The sequence below is a fragment of the Pteropus medius genome, unplaced genomic scaffold (genome assembly GCF_902729225.1).
Source record: "Pteropus medius unplaced genomic scaffold, Ma_sr-lr_union100, whole genome shotgun sequence".
NCBI classification, from domain to species: domain Eukaryota; kingdom Metazoa; phylum Chordata; class Mammalia; order Chiroptera; family Pteropodidae; genus Pteropus; species Pteropus medius.
Genome location: NW_024352784.1, coordinates 4,077,979 through 4,100,102, shown reverse-complemented (window position 1 = coordinate 4,100,102; position 22,124 = coordinate 4,077,979). Strand labels below are relative to the sequence as shown.

Below are 22,124 nucleotides of genomic sequence, written 5' to 3'. Positions count from 1 at the left end.
ATGAGTTTTGCTTGCATCTGAGCTTTTTGTTTGGTCCCTCGGTGCCTTTTTCAGCTGTCTTCATTACCAGCTGTCTTCATTACCATGACGGAATAGTGACTACAGATGGTGGGTTTTTTGTTTTTCAGGTTTTGGGTTATTTTGGGTTATTTGTTTGTTTATTTTTGCTTAACTCTGTTACTAAAATCATAACATCTGACTTGAGCTACTATTATCACACAATAATCTTGTGTACTGGCTTATTTTTGTGGGAAAAAGTTAGAAAATGTAAATATCTAGTTGGTCTGTTTCAGTATTATCTGACCAGTATAAGTGACCAAGAATTATGAAGCAGTTCATAGATTTTAATATAGATAGGTTGTAGAATAATCAAAACTTCTTTTATGTTATGTAAACACTAGTCTTATATTTTTTTAATCCTAAATATTCTTGATTTCTGAGTATATTATGTGAGGGATTACTTTACCACTTATAGAAATTATCTCCTATTAATAAACCTTGATCTTCTAGAGGCCCAATAATTAATTTCTCTAACTTTTAATAATCAGCACCCCGTCTTTTTTTTTCTTTTTCTTTTTCTTTTTTTTTTTAGGCATTTCTTTTTAGTTATCTTTAGTGATCCAATATTAGATTTTAAAAATCCCCATCATGTTTTGGTAGGTTTTTTTTTTAATGTGGTAAAATATACATAACAAAATTTACGATTTTAGCTATTTCCAAGTGTACAGTTTCAGTGACATTAAGTACATTCACGTTTTTGTACAACCATCACCACCATACATTTTTAATAGCTTTATTGAGATAAAATCACATATTATACAATTCACCTTTTTAAAGGGTAAAATTCAGTATCGTTTAGTGTGCAACCATTATCACATAGTTTTAGGATAATTTCATCATGTCCAAAAGAATCTCCACATCCCTTAACCACCATCACCACCCAATTCCCCCTGCCCTCCCCGCATCCTTAAGCAACCACTAATCTTTCTGTCTCTGTATTTACCTGTTCTAGACAATTCATATAAATGAGATCATATCTTATGTGGTCTTTTGCTACTGACCTCTTTCATTTAGTGTATGTAGTGTTTCAAGATTCATCCTTATTGTGGCATCTGTCAGTGCTTCGTTCCATTTTATGGCAGAATAATATTGCGTTGCACAGCTATACCATATTTTGTTTATTCATTCCTCAGTTGATGACGATCTGATCCTGAGATGAGTTTCAAAATAGTTTTCCATGTCACTTCTTTCTCACTCTTAATCTAGTTCTTGCAGCCCTCATACCCCTCCTATCATTTTTAATAATTATTTATTTCATTATTTTTTTATTTGTTAAGCAAATAAAAATCACAGATTGCAAGGACCTTGTCAGCTTACAGTCTCTTATTTTTTTTTATTTTTTAAGCCTACAGCACCTGGTCTTCCTAGGTGGTCTCCCATCCAAGTACTAACCAGGCCCGACCCTGCTTAGCTTCCGAGATTAGACGGGATAGGGCTTGTTCAGGGTAGCATGGCCACAGACAACCCCTCCTATCTTTAGCCTTTATTTTCCCAGGGATTATACTTTGATTCATTGAATTAAGTGGACCTGAACCTCAGTTTACCCCAGTTATTGTCCAGGAAGTAAACTATAATTGTTTCATGGTCTAATTCTAATTATTTTTGTTAGGGTCCCAGTGAATATCAGCTTTTTTGAATTAGAGATGTCAGCATAATTGATCGTTTTCCTCTATCTTTTTATTTCCCTCAACTCTTAACTAAATAAATACTCTCTACTTGTGCTCTTAATATGAGAGATTATTCTCTGTTATTAGAAAAAGACATTTCAACAAACTTGGGGTTATTGTTTCTTCATTATTGTTAGAACTATTACAGGTATTTCCCATTGAATGTAATTGCAGTTCTCTGTAAAAGAATTCCTTGAGAACCCAATGTAATGTGTTAACTGAGTGAAATTTTTTTTTTTTTCATTTCAGTTGGAAAGACATCCTTGATCACCAGATTCATGTATGACAGTTTTGACAACACCTATCAGGTATTTTGTTTTTGCAAACTTACTAGTTGTCTCTTTTATAAGTAATATTCAGGGGCTTCTTAAAACATTCATTTATTTACATGCAGTCATAGATATAAAAGCACTTTCTGTAATCTGGAAGTATAACTGATTTTGCTCATAGTCCTCAAGTTTTTCACTTGATTTCCTTATCTCTTCCAAAGTCTATTGAAAAATTATTAATAATACCATCTGGGATAGAAGTAGGGGTGATTGTAGATTTTTCCAAGTATATGGTTCTCTGACATTTTGATCTATACTTAAAGTCAAGAATAAGGAGATTTGGGAAATCACAAATGTGGAAATTAAACAACACATTTCTAAATAAAAAAATAAAATAAAAACACATTTCTAAATAACCAATGGGTCAAAGACAAAATCACAAGAGAAATTAGAAAATACTTTAAGAAAAGTGACAAAGAAAACCCAACATCCCAAAATTTAGGGGATACAGTTTAAGCAATGCTGTAAAGAGAAGAAAGACATTAAATCAATAATTTAACTTTATACTTTAAGAAACTAGAAAAAGAAAAGTAAACTAGACCTAAAGCAAAATGGAAGAAACTTTTTAAATGTAGGTTTTATTATTCAGGTACAGTGAGGCCAACAGATGAGATTATTGCCATTGAAAAGATAGTTTGTTAGCCGGGAGATACTATGCCTTGGGATAGAGGCACTTGGGGAAGCACTTGTGTGGGTTAGGAGGGGGAGGGGACGAGAAATGGAAAAAGTGGGCAAGAGCCTTCATTGTGGTTTCTGTGGGAAGGATGGATGAGACCAGGTAAGCAAATTTAGGATTACATAGTTTGAATAATTTCAGTGGGGCTCTAGGTTGTAGAAGGTTTTCCTAGTTGTCTGATATCTGGCCCTGGGATGATTAGGGCTGGGGAATTTTGATCTTGAACTTGTGATACCTGAGATAGTTAGGATGTGGGCTCTGAATTGGTTGGTTTGCATTTGAAAGGTGCTCTCACAGCCAAGTTTACTATCTTGGAATTTGCAAACCCTGGGAGGGCTAATCTCTCCACTGTCAGCAATGCCCCAGGTGTCAAAGCAAAAAAAAAAAAATTAAAAATACAGAAAATAAAGGCATGCTTTAATTCAGAAACTAATGAAGATTAGAAATATATGATAGAACAGTAAAGAAATTCAATGAAACCAAAAGAGGTTCTTGAAAGGATCAACAAAAATCAACAAACCCTTAGTTAAACTAATCAAGGGGAGAAATTACTAAAATTAGAAGTGAAAGAGACATTACTACCAATCATACAGGAATACAAAGGATTATAAGGGAATACAATGAACAATTATGTCAACAAACTAGATAACCTAGATGAAATGGAAAATTCCAAGAAAGATACAAACTCAAGTAGAAAATTTTAATGTATCATGAATAGATAGAATTAGTGATCCGAAACTTCCCACAAAGAAAATCCCAGGACTAGATGGCTTCACTGGTCAATTCTATGAAGCATTTAAAGAACAACACCAAAACTTAAAAAAACTTCTAAAAAAACATAGGAGAGAACACTTCCCAACTCATTCATTCTATGAGGTCAGCATTACTCTGATACCCAAAGACATGAATCAGACTACAGACTAATATCCTTTATGAATATAAACACAACACTCCTCAACAAAATTATTACCAAACTGAATCTGGCAATGTGTAAAAAGGCTTATATACCTTTTACCAAGTAGAATTGGTAGGTTAGTACCAGGATTGCAAGTTGGTTCAACATACAAACAAATGTAATACACTATATGAATAGAATAAAGGACAAAATCACATGATCATTTCAGTAGGCACAGAGAAAGCATTTGACAAAATTCTGTAGCTTTTAACAAACTAGGAGTATAAAGGAACTTCCTAAACATGATAAGAGGCATCTATGGAAAACTTACAGCTAACATACTTATTTTGTTCCTGATCTTAAAGAGAAAGCATAAAATCCGGAACAACATAAGGATGTCTGCTCCCAGTTATATATATGTCTAAGTTTTATGTATATCTAAGTTATATATATGTATTTTAGTTTAAACTGCTTAATTATAAAACAAATCAAAGAACAGCTAAAAAGAGTAAATTAGTAATCTTAAAACCAGGTATTTTCCCTGAGACCCCAAGCATTTGCAGATCTTTTTCTGTATTAACTTTTTGAAATGTTCTTGTTAAAATAAAAAATAAAATGGCCCCTTTACCTATTTTACATGTGTATTACTGTGTAGTTAGTATAAAAACTTGATTTCAGTTGTTTTATCTTACTAGTATATCAACTTAGTTTGATTAAAAGAATGGTTAATTTTCATAGTTGTTAACTGCCATTGTCTCAATTATTTTATCAAACTATTTTTATTTTTCTGAAAGCTTTTAGGGTAAATTCGAAATCTGAATCCTGTCTTCCTATTGGTATATATTTTCCCGTATTTGAAATATTTATTTCAGGTATATGCCTTCAGATTTAAACACTTGAAAAACTTGGGTATTTTTTCTCTAGTAATGCCATATAATGAGCTTAAACAATAGAAAAATCTTTATTTACATCTTAGTTCTGCTATTTAGGAATTGAGTGGTTTAGGACAAATTGTAGAAATTTGGACAAACCTTTTCTTTTTGGAAAAATGCTCTATTCTTTTGGGATTATCATCATTTACCATTTAGAAAAATGTTGATTGTTTCACTTCTCTTTTTGAAAACCTTAGCACTTGTTGTATAATATTCATCTCTGTTCTAACTTGTCAACATTTTAAGCAACTCTAATGTTGACACAGAAAATCCTATACTTCTGACTGACTGACTTTAAATTGGGGGTTCTCAAGACCTCTTCCTTGGGTTTGATAATTTGCTTGAACAGTTACAGAACTCAGAAACACCTATGTATACCAATTTGTTATGAAGGCTATAATAAAGGATGCAGATGAATAGTTAATGAAGAGGTACATAGAGTGAGATCCAGAAGGGTCCCGAGCGTAGGAGTTTCTGTCCCCATGGAATTTAGGGTGCATCACTCTCCAAACCTCTTCCCTTAGGGTTTTTTATGGAGAGTTCATGAGATATGGATGATTCAGTTATTGGCTATTGGTGATTGAACTCAATTTCTAGCTCCTCTCCCCTCCCTGGGGGTCATAAGTGGGGCTGAAAGTTCCAAACCTCTAATTGCTTGATTGGTTTCTTGATCCTTAGGGGCTTTCTAAAAGTTGCCTTAATAATGTAAAATCATGTGTGGTCAAAAAGGTTGCATAAATAACAAAAAACTCTCCTTTCGTCTTTATTGCCTTTTTCAGGGGCTGAGGTCAAAAACCAAATATTAAAAGATGCTCCTTTCACTCTTATCATTTATGGACCTTTGGACGGGACTCTGGAATGAAGTTCAAAATATATATTTCTTATTATATTACAATATTATACCAATGAACTTCATGTTGGTAAATGTAGTGGTCATTTCTCAGTACTCATCTTCCTTGACCTGTAAGCATCATTTAATATGGTTTAATAAGACTTCTTAAAACTTTTCATTTGACTTTCAGGATACACCTGACTCGTTTCTCTCCTACATTTCTGGCTACTTTTTCATTTTATTTTGCAAGTTCTCCTACATTTCTGGCTTCTCTTTTTCACTTTATTTTGTGAGTTCTTCCTTTTCCTCCCCAGTCTGTAAATGTTGGTTGCTTCAGGGCTCAGTCTTGAGTCAATACTCACTCCCTAGTGACCTTATGCAAAGTCTCATGGCTTTAAATCCTGTGTATAATGATTCCCAAAATGTTAATATTTCTTAAATTTATATATTTAGCCTGGACCTCTTTCTTCTCAGTTCCAGATTCATATATTCAACTGCCTACCTGACATCTCCATTTAGATATCTGTTGGCTTCTCAAATTTGATATTTTTAAAACTGAGCTCTTACTATTCCCCCTCAAACCTGCTTTTCCTATAGTCTTTCTTATTGCAGTTAACACCAAGCTTTTAGCAAGCTCAGGTTACCTTGGTGTCACTCAGTTCCTCTCTATTGCATATTCCACTCCTGGTCTATCAGCAAATCCTATTGACTCTGCTTTTCAAATTATTATCTAAATTTTTCCACATCTCTCAGCCATACTAAAATCGCACTGGTCCAAGTTACCAATAATAGCCACTTAAATGATCTCTCTGTTTCCCTTGTGCACCGTTAGGTTAATTTCAACACAATAGCCAGAATGATTCTCTTATAAATTGAAAGTCATTGATGAAAATGTTTTAAAATTGATTGTGGTGTTGGTTGTATAATTCTGTGAATATAGTAAAAACCATTGAATTGTGCACTTTAAATGGTTGAATTGTATGGTATGTGAATTATATCTATAAAACCGTTGTTTAAAATAGAGTAATATCAGGTCATTCTTTTTAATAGTCCATCTTATTCAAAGTAAAGCCATCACAGTTTTTCCTCCCACTATGTTATATATTTTACCAATAAGTGCTATATTTTAATAAATTTGAATTATTATAAAAATGAGGGAAAAAAACATAAAAGTTGAGTTGTTGTGCTTGGATGTTGATTATTATAAAAGGTTGTAAGTGCTTATTCCTCAATTTCTGTACTTAACCATGGACTGGTAACAGTTGGGATTGGTGACAGTTAGGACTAGCACTCGTTCTTAGATTATTTGAATAGCATTAGCCTGTTAAGACCCTGTCGTCCTCATTACCTCACTACTTTTGTTATCTCATCTCTGCTTTTGCCCTCATTCTCAGATTTTCAGGTGCAGTAACCTTCTTGCTGTTTCTTGAAATTGTTAGGCCCTTTCTTATCTCACAGCCTTTGAACCTTGTAGAAAGCTCTAAACCCAAATATCTACATGGGTCTTCTTGTTTGATAATTTTAGAATCTTGGGGATAAATATGTGGGGTTCAGAGTCTTAAGTTGATCCTATTAATAGACACAGAAAAAATAATTGACAAAAATCCATCACTTGTTCATGATAAAAACTCTCGGTAAACCAGATATAGAGGGGAACTTCTCAACTTAATAAAGAATATCTACCAAAAAAAAAAACAACAACAAAACTATAGCCAACATTGTACTTAATGGCGAGAAGCTCAAAGCTTCCCCATTAAGATCAGGAACAAAGCAAGGATGTCCCCTCTCGCCACTACTTTTCAACATTGTACTGGAAGTCCTTATTATTCTAATAAGGAAAAGAAATTTGTGTGTATTGAAGGAAGTATACAGATTGGGAAAAGGAAGAAATAAAACTCTCTTTGTTTGCAGATGACATGATCATCTTTATAGAAAATCCAAAAGAATTGACCAAAAAAAAAAAACCCTCCTGGAACTAATAAACAATTATAGCAAGATTATAGGTACAAGGTTATTTAATATATAAAGTCAGTTGCTTTCCTGTATACTAACAATGAGCAAGTGAAATTTGAGATTGAAAACACAATACCATTTACATTACATTAGCATCCCCCAAAATGACATACTTAGGTATAACTCTAACAAAATATGCACAAGATCTGTATGAGAAAAACAATAAAACTCTGATGAAGGATATCAAAGAACTAAATGGAGAGATAGTCCATGTACATGGACAGGAAGACTCAATATTGTCAAGATATCCATTCTCAACTTGATCTCTAGATTCAATGCAATCCCAATCAAAAATCCCAGCAAGTAATTTTGTGGATTTCAACAAACTGATTCTAAAGTTTATCTGGAAAGGCAAAAGACTCAGAATAGCCAACACAATATTGAAGAAGAACAAAGTCGAAAAACTCATGCTGCCTGACAAAATGATAGAATGTCAACAATTTTATGTGGTTCAACTTAATATAAATAAACTCAAAGATTTCCACAATGGGGTAGAATTATTATTTGAGAAAGAATGTATTGCTCAGAGTAAACTTCGAAATTACTTTGAATTTAGAGGATTTTTTATTTCAAAGACTGTTTTAAATTGACAATGTAAGTTTAGGATGGCATAGATAAGACAGTGGGTTTTAGGCACTGTAATGAACTTGACCAGAAAGGTGGTGGTGAGTAAATACATTCCTAACCTCTTTAAGTTAAAGCTTCTATTTTATAAAATCGCTATTGGGGCAAATAAGCACTATTCCAAATGGAGAGCATCCAAATAGAAATAATCTAAAGTAAAGTTATCCTTATCTTGACACTGGTATATTTGGGTAAGCCATTGTTCAATCTTGAATTGTGAGTTCCCACAGTAAGAGTACTTAATTTATTTTTTACAAAGTATACTTCCCCCACCCACCAATGAATTAAATCAACACTCAAATAATGTGAAACTGTAAATTAAGATACATGGGAGAATTCTCTAATGTTTGGTTTCTTCTGCAGTTACTGTCTTCTGCATTTCCATAAAGTAGATGAGCAAGAGACAGCATTAATGTCTCATCCATCTTTTATGAAGATTTGAAATAGTTCCACATCAGTAGCATTCAAAATGCTAAAATAGCTGATAATGTTTAGTTTCCCAGACATTCTTTCTGTTCTTCATACTGTTGGTTTAATTCTTGTGGCTGATTGACTTCTTTACCATAGTAACTCTGCTTTGAATAAAATTAACTGAAAAGAAAACCAGCAACAGGTTATATTTTTCAGGTTAATTTTGATCTTTATGAATTCAGTGGTGTAAATGATGCCAAACTAGGATAGTGCAGTGGAAGGAAGGGACTGTCGTGCATTTATTTTATCATGAAGTCTGCCTGTACTAATTTTAAAAACATGTGTTGGCTGTGAGATCTGAAAATGCCAATTTCTGTTTGTAGCCATTAATTATTTTTTATTGTTTTTAACAAATATACAGTAACAATAAGTGACGTGAGAAATTTCTTTTCATGTTAATTCTAGAGGTAATTCACAGTATGTGTGGCAGCTCCATGGTCATCTGGGAATGAGACTACTTTAACTTTTCTATTTAACCAGGTCTAATATATGACTTTCATGTTGAAGATAGCCTCATGGTTACTGAATGGTTCCTGGAGCTCCAACTCTGATATCCACAGTCTAGGCAGGAAGAAGAAGGAACAGGAAAAAACCAAGGGTGCACCTCCCAATTCAGTCAGCTCCATTTCTTAAAGCTCCAAGAAGGCTGGAAAATATAGTCCTTTTAATGGGAAAAGTATGGATTTAAATAAATGTATGTGTTACTAAGGGAGAAGGGGAAGATGGGTGTTTGTGTAGGCAATTAGCTGCTTCTGCCACTCTCAGTAAATGAGATTCTACTGATGAGATTTCTTAAATGTAGCCATACGTCATTCCTGTACATTCCTCAAGTTTGTCAGTTAGATGCTTTTGCACAATAATTCAAGTTTATAAACCCATTATTTCACCTCATAGCAGAGTGGGATATACATTCTGAGATGGAATGTCATAAAATGGAATTAGTACTTAGGTTGTATTTAAGCTCTCAATTGAGAAACATATTTGAAATACATATTCACATAGTTTGAAGTAAAGGAGGAAGCTAGCTTGCTTGCTTGCTTGCTCGCTCGTTCTTTTCTTTCTTTAAAAGTCAGTGTGACTGAAATCTATAAAACACTGCTCAAAAAAATTAAAGAAGACATATAAATGGAGAGACATTCTAGGTAAATGGATTGGAAGACTTAATGTTTATTGAGATGTCAATACAAAGCAATCTACTGATCCAGTGCAATTCCTATCAAAGTTCCTGCTGCCATTTTTGTAGAAACGAAAGAACCAATCCTAATTTGCAGTAGCCAGAACAGCCTTGGAAAAGAAAAATGAAGTGGTGGCACACTTCCAAATTTCAAAACTTTAATATAAAGCTACAGTATTTAAAATACTGGCACCTGCACAAGGATAAATGTATAGACCAATGGAATAGAATTGAGAGTTCATGTATCTATTGAAAATGGATTTTTAATAAGGGTATGGCAGGCCCAACTTACAGAATGGAAGGAAGTATTTGAAAGTTACATATCTGATAAGTGTTTAATATCTGGGATACTATATAAGGAACTCCTACAAATCGATAACAAAAATGAAAAAATTACTTTAAAATGGGCAAAGAACTTGAATAGACATTTCTTCAGAGAGGATATGCAATACAGATAGCTAATAAGCATGTAAAAAGATGCTCAGCATAACTAATCATTAGAAAACTGCAAATCAAAACCACAGTAAGATTCCATTTCATACCTACTAGGAGGGCTGTTTTATATAGAAAAGGGAAAGTAACAAGTGTTGGCAAGGATGTGGAAAAATGTGAACCCTCGTGCATTGCTAATGGGAATTAAAATGGCGCATCTGCTGTGAAAAGTCTGATATTTCCTCACTTAAGTTAAATAGAATTATTATATGTCCCAGCAATTCCACTCCTAGGTATAGACCAAGAAGAATTGAAAACAGGAACTCACAGTAGTTAAAACCCGGAAACTAACCCATGTGTCCATCATTAGATGAATGGATAAACAAATTGAGGTATATCCATACACTGTTATATGTTACTGCTTAATGCATAGAGTTTCTGTTTGGGATGATGAAATGATTTTGGAAGTAGTGTTGACAGTTATACATCATTGGAAATGTAATTAATACCACTAAATAATACGCTTAAAGGTTAAAATGTCATGTTTTATGATACATATGTTACCACAATTTGAAAATAAAACCTACCTTTAAAAATATATCACATGTTAATGTAGGTACATCAGTTGCAAAAAATCAACCACTCTAGTCAGGGATGTTGATAATAGGGGACGTGATGTGTATGTGGAGATAAGGGGTATATAGAAGTTTCTGTACTTTCTCAGTTTTGCTGTGAACCTAAAACTGCTCTAAAACAAAAATAATCTTTTTAAAAAATGGTTGATATACATCAGTATATTGGAAGGAGCTCGACTTTTACTCGCAACTCTACAGCAGAAGCTTTGTGTCCTTAAAATAAGTTATTTAACTTCTCTGAACCCCAATACCATTATCTATACATATCTATACAATGAGAAAAATAGGGATGACAATAGCTGCCATGCACAGATGTATGAGGATTAGAGATGATCATATGAAGGGCTTAAAAGAATCTAATACATAGCAAGTGCTCAGTAAGGGAAAGCAATTATCACTGAAAATTTTGTTCATTCTTGCTTGACCGTGACGTGTTTATTCATCATTTCTTCCACAATCACAGTTCCCATTTTAACCACCATTAAACTATTATTAAATTTTTAAACTTCTTTGTTTTGGTTTACAGGCAACAATTGGTATTGACTTTTTATCAAAAACGATGTACTTGGAGGATCGAACAGTGAGTAATGTTTTCTGTGTGCAATTTTCTGCAGTACTCCAGGATATATGATCAAAGCTATAATCAAGGGATTGTCACTATAAGAAGTACATAGCAGAGTTGCCAAAGTTAGTTTATCTAACTAATATCTGGGATACTATATAAGGAACTCCTACAGAGTTCCTTATATAGTTAGGCCTTGAGACAAATTATTACAGAGTGAGTAGTACTTAGCACTCTGACTTCTTATCCACAAGTGAAATCCAAAGGGGAAAGAAAGCCAAGATGTTTGTAAAACCCTGAAGGCCCTAGGCTTGTTAAACAAAATTTGTCATCTTGATTTGGAAAAATGATAACGGATAGTTATGAGATAATTAAATGAATATTTTCATGAAAAAATTAGAGCTGCTAAAGACCTTTTGAAAGCACTCTTGAGGTATTCAGAAAGATTTCTTTTGAATATGACACAATTTGTGGACTTCAAGGTTTTATTTGTCTGAATATGTATACCAAAGTGACTAAATAGAAGTAATGTGTATTTATATGTTGGATTTTTGTCTTCCATCTTTTGGAATGCTCCCTTTCATTTCAGTACAATGTAAATTCTGTATTCTAGTCCACTATCCCTTGAAGAAATTTCTATCACCTAAACAGTGACTATCTTAAATGCAATATTTTGAGACCTATAGCCCCCCCAAAATATTTTATATTTAATACTATTTCTTATAAGTGTGTGGATATTTTATTTGGGATGTTCTCTTTTATGTTTAATATGTAGCATGCCATTTCTTAAAATATGGAATCTTGGAAACAACTTCATAATGGTAAAAACTTAATGCTAATGTTTGTTTTCAGGATTTTCTTCCTCAAATGTGAAAAAGTAAGAAAGTAAAGAAATTTTTATGTAGGATTGCAAAAAGATATTCCTCCTTTTTGTTAGATTACATACAGCGTTCTGGGAATAGATGTGTGGGAGAAACATAGGCACAGTAGTCATGAACCAGTTTCAAAGTATTCTGGACCCAATAGAAAAGAGACACTTTTTAGCTTCAGAGAGGCTTTCAAAGAAGCATTAATTCCTTTATTCTGGTAGTTTGAGCTGCTCATGACACTTACTTTTGTTTTTCCCTTTTATGCTTACTATTTGAATATCAACAAAATCTACTTTTTGTTATCCAGAAAGCATAGGATTCAAAGAGAGGTTATAGAGAGGGGGGGAAAAAGAAACTGTATTTCTGATTCTGTGAAATCTTTCCCATTGCCATTTTTAAGTCATATACCTTCAGAGCAAGCAAGTTTTTTATAGTACTCCCTTTTGAAAAAGGAAAGTTTTGTGTTTTCATTCCTCACATCCCTGCAACCTTTTGCATGAGTCTCCTTTTTACCTCCCTCCCACCCTCCCCCTTTAAAAAACATTTTTCTTTTTAGTATGAGTTTTGTTTTTATTTTTCTGTTTTTTTGGTTTTGTTTTGTTTTGTTTTTTTGTTTTTTTTTTTTATTCATTTTTTCCCATCCCACAGATCAGGCTGCAGCTGTGGGATACTGCGGGTCAGGAACGTTTCCGTAGCCTCATTCCCAGTTACATCCGTGATTCTGCTGCAGCCGTAGTAGTTTACGATATCACAAGTAGGTATTTTGCAAGGGGTTGACCTTATTTTTCTTGCTTGTTTGACTGATTTTGTTGTTAGGTACGATTGCAATTATGGGACACAGCAGGTCAAGAGCGGTTCAGGAGCTTGATTCCTAGCTACATTCGTGACTCCACTGTGGCAGTTGTTGTTTATGATATCACAAGTGAGTGGGGGGAATTATGCATTTCTAACGTTCTTTCAACCCTTAGCTTAGCTGCATGCATGTTCTTGTCTTGTGCTTGTTTTCCATACTGGCATGTAAAAATGAGTTTCAGCAAACCTATCATAGACTGGCTAGGTCAGAAATATTTGCTCTGGTGTTTGTACAAGCTATGCTTTATTCCTACTGTGCCAGGTTTTTTTGCCCTGGAAATTTTCCTTTGGGTCCGATTATGAATCCAAGGTTTTCTGAGTATCCTATTATCCCTAAGCCACACCTTAATTATGGTTGGAAGAACATTTTTTAAATTTAACTTGACCTGAAGTTTCTCTAAAATAAAATAATCTGCATTTAAGCCTTTTACCAAGTTTTCCAAATCCTCCAAAGCTTCTGTTGAAGCTATTAAAAACTTCCACTAGCCAGTTTTTCTCTGCTTTCCCCTTTCAGCCATCCTCTCTATAGAGGAGTTCAGAGAAAACTTAACGTGCAGTCTTCTATTAATCATTTTCATCCAAATCATATCTGAATTCTGTGACTTGCTTCGTTGCTAACAAATTACATTTTCATTTCTCTCTGAGAAAAAAAGTTAAGTGGGAGACTAAAGTAATGGTCTTCATTTTTCTTTTTCCCTAAAGAATGAATAATGCCTTTGGCATTTTAAATGACTTTGAATTTTCCATGGAGCATTAGTGACCTACAGGGAAATGCTCTCTGATTAAAATTGTCTTTATAAATTGGGTTATTAGGCAGTATTAAGCATCATTCTATATAGTGGTCCCCCATTTATAGAACAACCAGGAAAGTACCACATCTTAGACGTCTTTAAAACATATCCACAAAATATTGATTTGAGTGAGTAGTCCTGTTGCTATACATTTTTGCATATCTGCTCAATCAGAAATCATATCTATTTAATAATTGCAGTGGCAGAATTGTAAGTTACAAGTTTACATTCAAAGACTTTTTTTTTGGTCAGGTGCTATAGGCAATCTTTTCTTGAAGCTTTTACTTTGGGTTGCTACTTGTTTAAAAAAATGTTCATTATTGTGCATTGACATGTTTTGCAGCTTTAAAATGTTTGTGCTTACTTTAACCAAATCAAGTGAAACCTGGTGTATTTTTTTTTTTTTAATTGTGTGTATGGTTAAAATATTAGTAAACTGTTTTCTTTAGCTGCTGTAAAAAATATTGAAGTAGTCTACTTAGACTCTGGCACTATAGAAGATCGATTTTTTTTTTTTACAAGTGATTCTGGTGCATTAAACTAATAAATTTAAGTTAAAGTGATCACAAACTGAATAAGCAATGCAAACAGAGTGGTGTTAAAAGCTATTTAAAGGCTTTACAGATTTTCTGGATGTGTTGGGACTTATTGGCTGACATACTTTTGGAAATGCTTTCTTTGTTGTGTTTGATATGTGTAAGTAATCAAAAAAGCATTGTAGCAATGTGACGCCATATTATCTGCCAGAGCTGTCCTTACATTAAAAATATTTTTTTTCTCAATTTCATAGAGTACATTACACTCCTTTGGTCATGTCCAAAATTTTTAAATGATATAAAAAATTTTAACTGCTATAAAAGGAACCTTGAGGATTTTAGTCTTACGATTTGTTTAGACTACTGACAGTTGTACTCAGATAAAATGGAGTTACGTTGCAGGCACATTAAAAGTGGGTCCTAATGTGCCAGCCCCCTTCCAACTTCCAGGGCTTTTTTCCTCTTCTTTTCTTTCTTTGGTTCATCACATGAGGAGGCATTTGCAATAACACTAATCTCTCTGTACACCCTCCTATACCAGATGTTAACTCATTCCAGCAAACTACAAAGTGGATTGATGATGTCAGAACAGAAAGAGGAAGCGATGTTATCATCATGCTAGTAGGAAATAAAACAGATCTTGCTGATAAGAGGTATGGAGTGATTTTGTATGTGTATGTAATGTTTAATTTCTTTGTTAAGCAGCTTGTTATTTTTAATGTTACTGAAGAATTGTTTTGAAAGAAGACATGTTTAATCCTTAAGTTTATATCATTCTTTAATGTGGGAGCCTGAAATATAAAACATTAAACTCAGTCCTTAAGGAACATGAGTTTTTTTGTTCTATGTAAACCCATATTTAAATAACTCTTATGCAAGATTGTTTGCACAAGGGAGGAAACGTTGTTTATACATGAAGCTAACTTTTTTACATTTTTTAGGCCTCATAAATATGAGCAGTGTTCTGTTAAAAAATATTTTAAAAACAGCTGTCTTTAAAAATTATTCATAATGATTAAATATGCACTCTTTTGGTAGTATTCTTATATATATTCATTATAATTCAGTGGTATAGTTTTTTCTTTTCTTTTTTAAATTGTATGGTTGAGCCAGACTGTGTAGTTGAACAGAATAGCTTGATGATGATACCTTAGTCAAATGAGGAAAGCCACATTCAAGTCACAGGATGCAAAATATATTAACATTCACTGTAGAACTCATGGCTTGAATATCTGCCTTCAGCATTCCTAAGTTATCTACTGGACATTTTACTTAATAATAGAAAGTTTTACTATTTATTATTTATTCATAGTTGGATATTGAAATATGTGTAATAAACTCGCGTTGTTAAGTGAAATGTTTCAATTTTCCGGTCAAGATTGCACAGTAGGTAAACACTGTGCTTGTCTCTTGTCATGACCACATCAAAACTACAACTAAATTACAAAACAACCATTATCGATAATGGCCTGTAATCTACTGAACACAAGTCCTAAAACTAAGAACCTTCAGAAGAAGCCACCTCCAGACTGGTAGGGAGGTGGAAATGCAGAACAGGCTGGTTCCACACTCGTGTGTGGCAATTAAAAATCTAGAGGGATATTTCAGTTGTGGAGATTCCCCCAGAGGAATGAGGGTTCTCGGCGTCACACCAAGCACCCCAGCCCAGGGTTTTAGTGTCAAGAAGAGAAGTCTTCACAACTTCTAGCTGTGAAAACTAGTGGAGATTGTGGCTGAGTAAGATAGAGGGCTACTGGAGTCCCAGGTACTTCTTTTAAATGTCCCATGCACAGACTTACTGACAGACTTACTCACTGATAGACTCACTCGCTCTGAGCTCTAGTGCTAGGGCAGCAACTTCAAAGGTGCCAGGGATATATGGGGAGGAATTGAAATTGTCTGGCTTCAGGTCAAAGGCTGGAAGGGCAGCTTTCTCCCAGACAGAACTGTTGGCGGAATCCATTGTTTCTTTGTTAAGCCTTCCCCTCTTCCTGGCATGCAGATGCAGGCTGCTGCCATATCTGAGTCTTTATCAGCCTGGCTAACACTGGTTGCATCGCCTGGTGATTCCCTGAACTACAACCCACCCAACTTGCAGGCCCACCCAAACCGCTTTTCCTTGCGAATGGCCTGTCTTGGCTAATGCTGCAGACTTTCCTGAAATCTCTCAAGGATTCACCAAACCCAAACAAGCAGCATCTGGCCTTGGCATGTCCCATACCTTTTGCTGAGAAAGTCCCAAGCCTGGCACTAGTAGTGGCCAGCCTCAGTTTGTGGCTTGGCCTCTTAAGGCACCTCCAAGCACAGGACGTTTGGTGGCCATTTGTGGATTGCTTGGTGGCTCATGCTAGGTGGCCCCAGTCAGTGCACAGGCTATAGCTGAACTTGGCCTGTGGCAGAGCCCTTTCCAGGAGGCCCCAGGGCCAGCACTGTGGTGGCTGGCCTCAGATCAAGCCAGAACACCACCCAGAGCTACATCTAAGGATGACACACCCCAAGGGCAGACTGGGCAGGCACCAGAGTCCTGCTACAGCAAATCCTGCTCTGTAGGGTTACACTCTGCACAACAGCTCCTCTACTGTAGTCATGGCCAGTCCTCACAACCAAATCAGCCTGATAGTCAGTCCCTCCTATTGACATGCTGACAGCAACAAAGGCTCAACTATTGTAGGAAGGGGTACACAATCTGCACAAGGGACATACCCTGCAGCACCTGGTTCAGGTGACCAGGGAAGACTGTGCCACTGGGTCCCACAGGACACCTACTACTTAATACATAAGGCCACTCAAAAGCAGGAGACATAGCAGCTCTACCTAATACATAAAAACAAACACAGGGAGGCAGCCAAAATGTGGAGACAAGGTAACATGTCACAAATGAAAGAACAAAACAAAGCTCCAGAAAAAAAACTAAAGAAAATGCAGACAAGCAGTCTACCAGATGCAGAGTTCAAACACTGGTTATAAGGATGCTCAGTGATCTCGATGAGAACTTCAGCAGTGAGATAGAAAACATGAAAAAGAACCAGTCAGAAATGAAGACTACAATAACTAAAATGAGGAATACGTTAGAGGGAATCAAGAGTAGATTAGATGAAGCGGAGTATCGAATCAGCGATTTCAAAGAGGAGGTAGCAGAGAACACCCAATCAGAACGGCAAAAGGAAAAAATAATTTTAAAAAAAAGTATAGTTTAAGAGGCCTCCAGGACACCATTAAGCATACCAACATCCTCATCATAGGGATATCAGAAGGAGAAGAGAGAGAGCAAGGACTTGAAAACCTATTTGAAGAAATAATGATGGGAAACTTACCTAACCTGGCAAAGGAAATAGACATACAGTCACGGAAAGCATAGAGGGTCCCAAACACGTTGAACCCAAAGAGGCTCACACCAAGACACATCACAATTAAAATGCCAAAGGTTAAAGGCAAAGAGAGAATCTTAAAAGCAGCAAGAGAAAAGCATTTAGTTACCTATAAGGGCGCTCCCATAAGACTGCAGTTGATTTCTCAACAATCTTTGTAGCCCAGAAGGGATTGGCATGAAATACTCAAAGTGATGAAAAGCAAGGACCTACAACCAAAATTACTCTACCCAGCAAAGCTATCATTTAGAATCGAAGGACAGATAAAGAGCTTCCCAGACAAGCAAAAGCTACAGGATGTCAAACTAGTATAAGAAATGTTAAAGGGACTTCGTTAAGAAGAAAAAGATAAAAAAAATGAATAACAAAATGGCAATCACTACATATCTAGCAACAATTACTTTAAATGTAAATGGATTAAATGCTTCAATCAAAAGACATAGGGTGGCTGAATGGATAAGAAAACAAGACCCTTATATACGCAGTCTAGAAGTGACTCATTCAAATCGAGAGACATACACAGACTGAAAGTAAAGGGATAGAAAAAGACTTTTTATGAAAATGGAAATCTAAAAAAGGTAGACAGCAATACTTATACCAGATGAAATAGACTTTAAAACAAGAGACAAGGATCCAGTAATCCTTCTTCTGGGTATTTATCTGAAGAAACCCAAAACACTACTTAGAAGGGACATGTGAATCCATATGTTCATTGTAGCATTATTTACAATAGCCAAGATATGGAGACAGCCTGGCTGTTTATCAATGGATGAATGGATAACAAGGAAGTGGTACATATATACAATAGAATATTACTCAGCCTTAAGAAAGAATGAAATCTTGCCGTCTACAACAACAGGGATGGACATTGATAATGCATGGTATCATCAAGAGTCTGAATAAACAAGAACTCTCGTAAACAAATATGTAACTAATATAATTTAGGGGGGGAGCAGTTTAATAATATCGGAATTTAAAATATTTGTTGACTCACATCCACTTGTAATAATTTATTCCACAGCTATACCCTCAGACCTGTGAAAGATGAAAATAAAAGGATGTTTATTGCAATGTTATTTGTAATACTAAAAAATTTAAAAGCAATCTAAATGTCCATCAGTAACAGTAGTGTTTTGTAAATGAATACTTGTAGCCACTAAAAAGAATGGTAAGAATTTATTGCTGGCTAACACAGTGATCTCCAGCTTTTTTGGCACCAGAGACCGGTGCTCCTATGAAAATCTAATTTCTGATGATCTGAGGTGGAGCTGAGGCGGTGATGCTAGTGCTGTGGAGTGGCTGCAAATACAGATGATACTTTGCTTGCTCACCAGCTGCTCATCTCCTGCTGTGCAGCCCAGGTTCCTAACATTACTGGTCCATGGCCCAGGGGTTGGGGACCCCTGGTTTAACACATGAAGCTTGAAAAAGCACTTGATCGGTACACATACCATGATATCCTTTCTATTAACAAAAAGATGGTAGAGAGATTTTTTTTTTGCTTAGAACAAACCTATATAAGCATACGTGGAACTTAACTGTAGTCATCTTTGGAAAGAGAGTGAGATTATGGAGGAATTCATTGTGATAATTGGTCTTCTTAAAAATTAATGACTTTTGTAATCTGAAAATTTTTAATAAAAATTTTCAAAAAGTTAAATGTCTTTATCACTTTCTTTGATAAATATTTTTTGGGGGTAAAACTTAGAGAAAAGACCCAGTTTCAGTGTCTCAATGTAAGCATCTGGCTGTTCAGTACTCTTTGTCCCCTGTAGCCCATCTGTTTCAAACTTGAGAATCTCTCAGTATATATGACTTTCTAGACCCGCTTTTAAGATGCTGGCTGTAAGGATCATGGTCAGCTTTTTAAATTTGGGTAGTTTAGATCCTACTTCTAAATACTATGATTCAATTAGTCTCGAGTAGGGCCCTTGAATCTATATTTTAGAGAATCTTTCTTGGTGATTCTGACAAAATCAGACCACGTTTAGAACCATTGCTATAGCTAACCTTTAACCGTTTTGTTGGAGTAACATATAGTTCTAAAATTAAAAAGGGTTTCTGTCTGGAATCCTTCACATGTAGGGTTTACAGACTGATAATTCAAAAAGTATTTATTGAATATCACTTAGGTTTCAGAGGATGCTACTCTAGACTAGAATAGTGAACAAACAAGACAAACCTTCAAGGAGCTTTTATTCCAGAGGGCGCACCAGACACTAAGTCCAAAAAATACATAGCATGTTTGATAATATCTGTCAATATTAAAAAATAAAGCAGAGAAAGGGAATATGAAATGTCAAGGGTGAATTCGAAAAATTAGATAGCATAGCAGTGGAAGACCTCACTGAGATGATGACTAGTGACTTTTAAACACTACGGGAGTAAGGGAGTTAACTATGAAGATATTTTGAGAAAGAAAAGGTTCTAGGCATATAGCTCAGAAAATGTAAAATCCCTAAATTGGGAATACATTTAGCTTATTTTAGGAGCAGCAAGGAGGCCAATATAGTTGGTACAGAGAATGATGGAAAGAGTACTAGGCAATGAGGTAAAAAAAAAAAATGATGGAGGCCAGGTCATGCAAGGCAAAGTTTGTGTGGTGATCACTGGTCAAATTCAGATATATTTTGAAGATAGACAAGATATACTGATGGAATGGGTGGGAAATATAAGTTTAGAATGGCATTAGATATCCTAATATCTAATTAGATGTCAGGTAGGCAGTTGGATATATGTGTCTGGAGTTCAGAGCAGTGCTCCAACCTCAATATATAAGTTTGGGAGTCATCAGCATATAGATGATATTTAAACCACGAGACTACGTGGATCACCAACAGAGTAACTGAAATAGGGACGAGGTCCAAGGAATAGGTTTTAGGGCATCTGACAATTATTTTTAGGAAATTTACACTGCTAAAATATTTAGAGCTAACGGTCTGCAGATTGTCAGCTTCCAAATTGTTAAGAAAAAATGTGGTTTTTAATATTTATACACAAATTCATAGAGACTGAGAAGATAAAACTAATGGAGTAAAACATTAACAGTCGGATTGTTATGTAAGAGAATGTCCTTGTTTTTAGAGAGGTGACTCTAGGATAATATCTTGTAGACAAGTAGAGAGTGTGAATCCAGTAGTATGTAGCTCGTAGGTATAAGTTTGGGGAGTAAGGACAGTTCCTAGCAATAGGACTAGAGGTAGACTATAAAGGCACACACACAGGTAAGACCAATGGATAGATATGGTGGAAACTTGTCCCGTCTTTTGCATTACTTTAATTTTCTGTGTTGCAAGAAGCACGGTTTATTGGCTGATAGTTTAGATTCATTTAATTAGAATATTTGCATATTTATTAAACACGTATGTGCCAGCTAAGCATTTAGACCACCAAGATGAATGAGATAATCTTGTACTTGAAGAGCTCACAATTTGAGGCATACTGCTAATTATAATACATCACAAAATGCCCTCTAAAAGAAGTATTAAAATATTAATACTGTGTATCAAGAGACTAACATACATGTCTTTCGACTCACTTTTCCACTTAGAGAAATTCACAAAATCCAACCTAAGGAAATAAGCCACAGTGTACAAAATATTAAGCACAAAGATGTTTATAGCAACATTTTTCACAGTAGTGTGGAATTTGAAAACAACTTATATTTCTAACAGTTTGGGAATGGTTGTATAAAGCATAATAGCAAATTGACAGGTTATCTAGCCATTAAAAATTATTCTAAACAGTTTTTCATCACAAGGGTACTTATAGTCTAATATTAAGAGAAAGTAACAGGCTGTTAAGTTTTTAAAAATAGAACTGTTACAAGATGAGCTCAGCAAAGTAAAAGCAAATCATTAAAAATAAATGCCCTAAAAATTGTTTAAGTGTGATATTTGCACACCGATGTTCATAGCAGCTTTATTCATGGTGGCCAGGACATGGAAGCAGTTGAATTGTCCTATGATAGACGACTGGATTAAGAAGCTGTGGTACATATATACAATGGAATATTAGCCGTAAGAAGAGATGAAATACTGCCATTTGCAATAACATGGATGGACCTCAAGATAATCATGCTAAGTGAAATCAGCCAGACAGAAAAAGTGCAATACCACATAATATCACTTATATGTGTGATATAAACCTAAAAGCAACAAACAGGACAAACAGACTCATGGACATGGACAATAGACTGGTGGTTGCCAGAAGGGAGGGAGGAGGTTGATGGGGTAAAAGGGATCAAATATGTGGTGACAGAAAAATCTAACTATGGAAGGGGAACACAAAATGCAATACATGTATCTATGCCTTACTGTTAAATTGTACACCTGAAACTGCAACTTGAGTTTTCAGACTAGTCTGGGTAACCAGCACCCATATCAAGAAAAGTTATTTTCAGAACT

General features: G+C 35.0%; 1 protein-coding gene and 1 pseudogene across 2 annotated transcripts in view; one reads left to right on the top strand and one right to left on the bottom strand.

The window, feature by feature from the left end:
* RAB6A (RAB6A, member RAS oncogene family) overlaps positions 1–22,124 on the top strand; it is a 59,773-nt gene that overhangs the window by 18,552 nt on the left and 19,097 nt on the right. Inside the window, exons 2-5 of one of the 2 annotated variants that reach the window (XM_039848016.1) lie at positions 1,977–2,035; positions 11,267–11,320; positions 12,820–12,925; positions 14,892–15,003. In XM_039848016.1, the coding sequence (XP_039703950.1) occupies positions 1,977–2,035; positions 11,267–11,320; positions 12,820–12,925; positions 14,892–15,003 (331 nt within the window). Of the gene's footprint in view, positions 1–1,976; positions 2,036–11,266; positions 11,321–12,819; positions 12,926–12,987; positions 13,094–14,891; positions 15,004–22,124 lie in introns of both variants that reach the window. The other variant, XM_039848015.1, reaches the window with a different exon arrangement.
* Positions 1,404–1,522, bottom strand: LOC120590721 (uncharacterized; annotated as a pseudogene).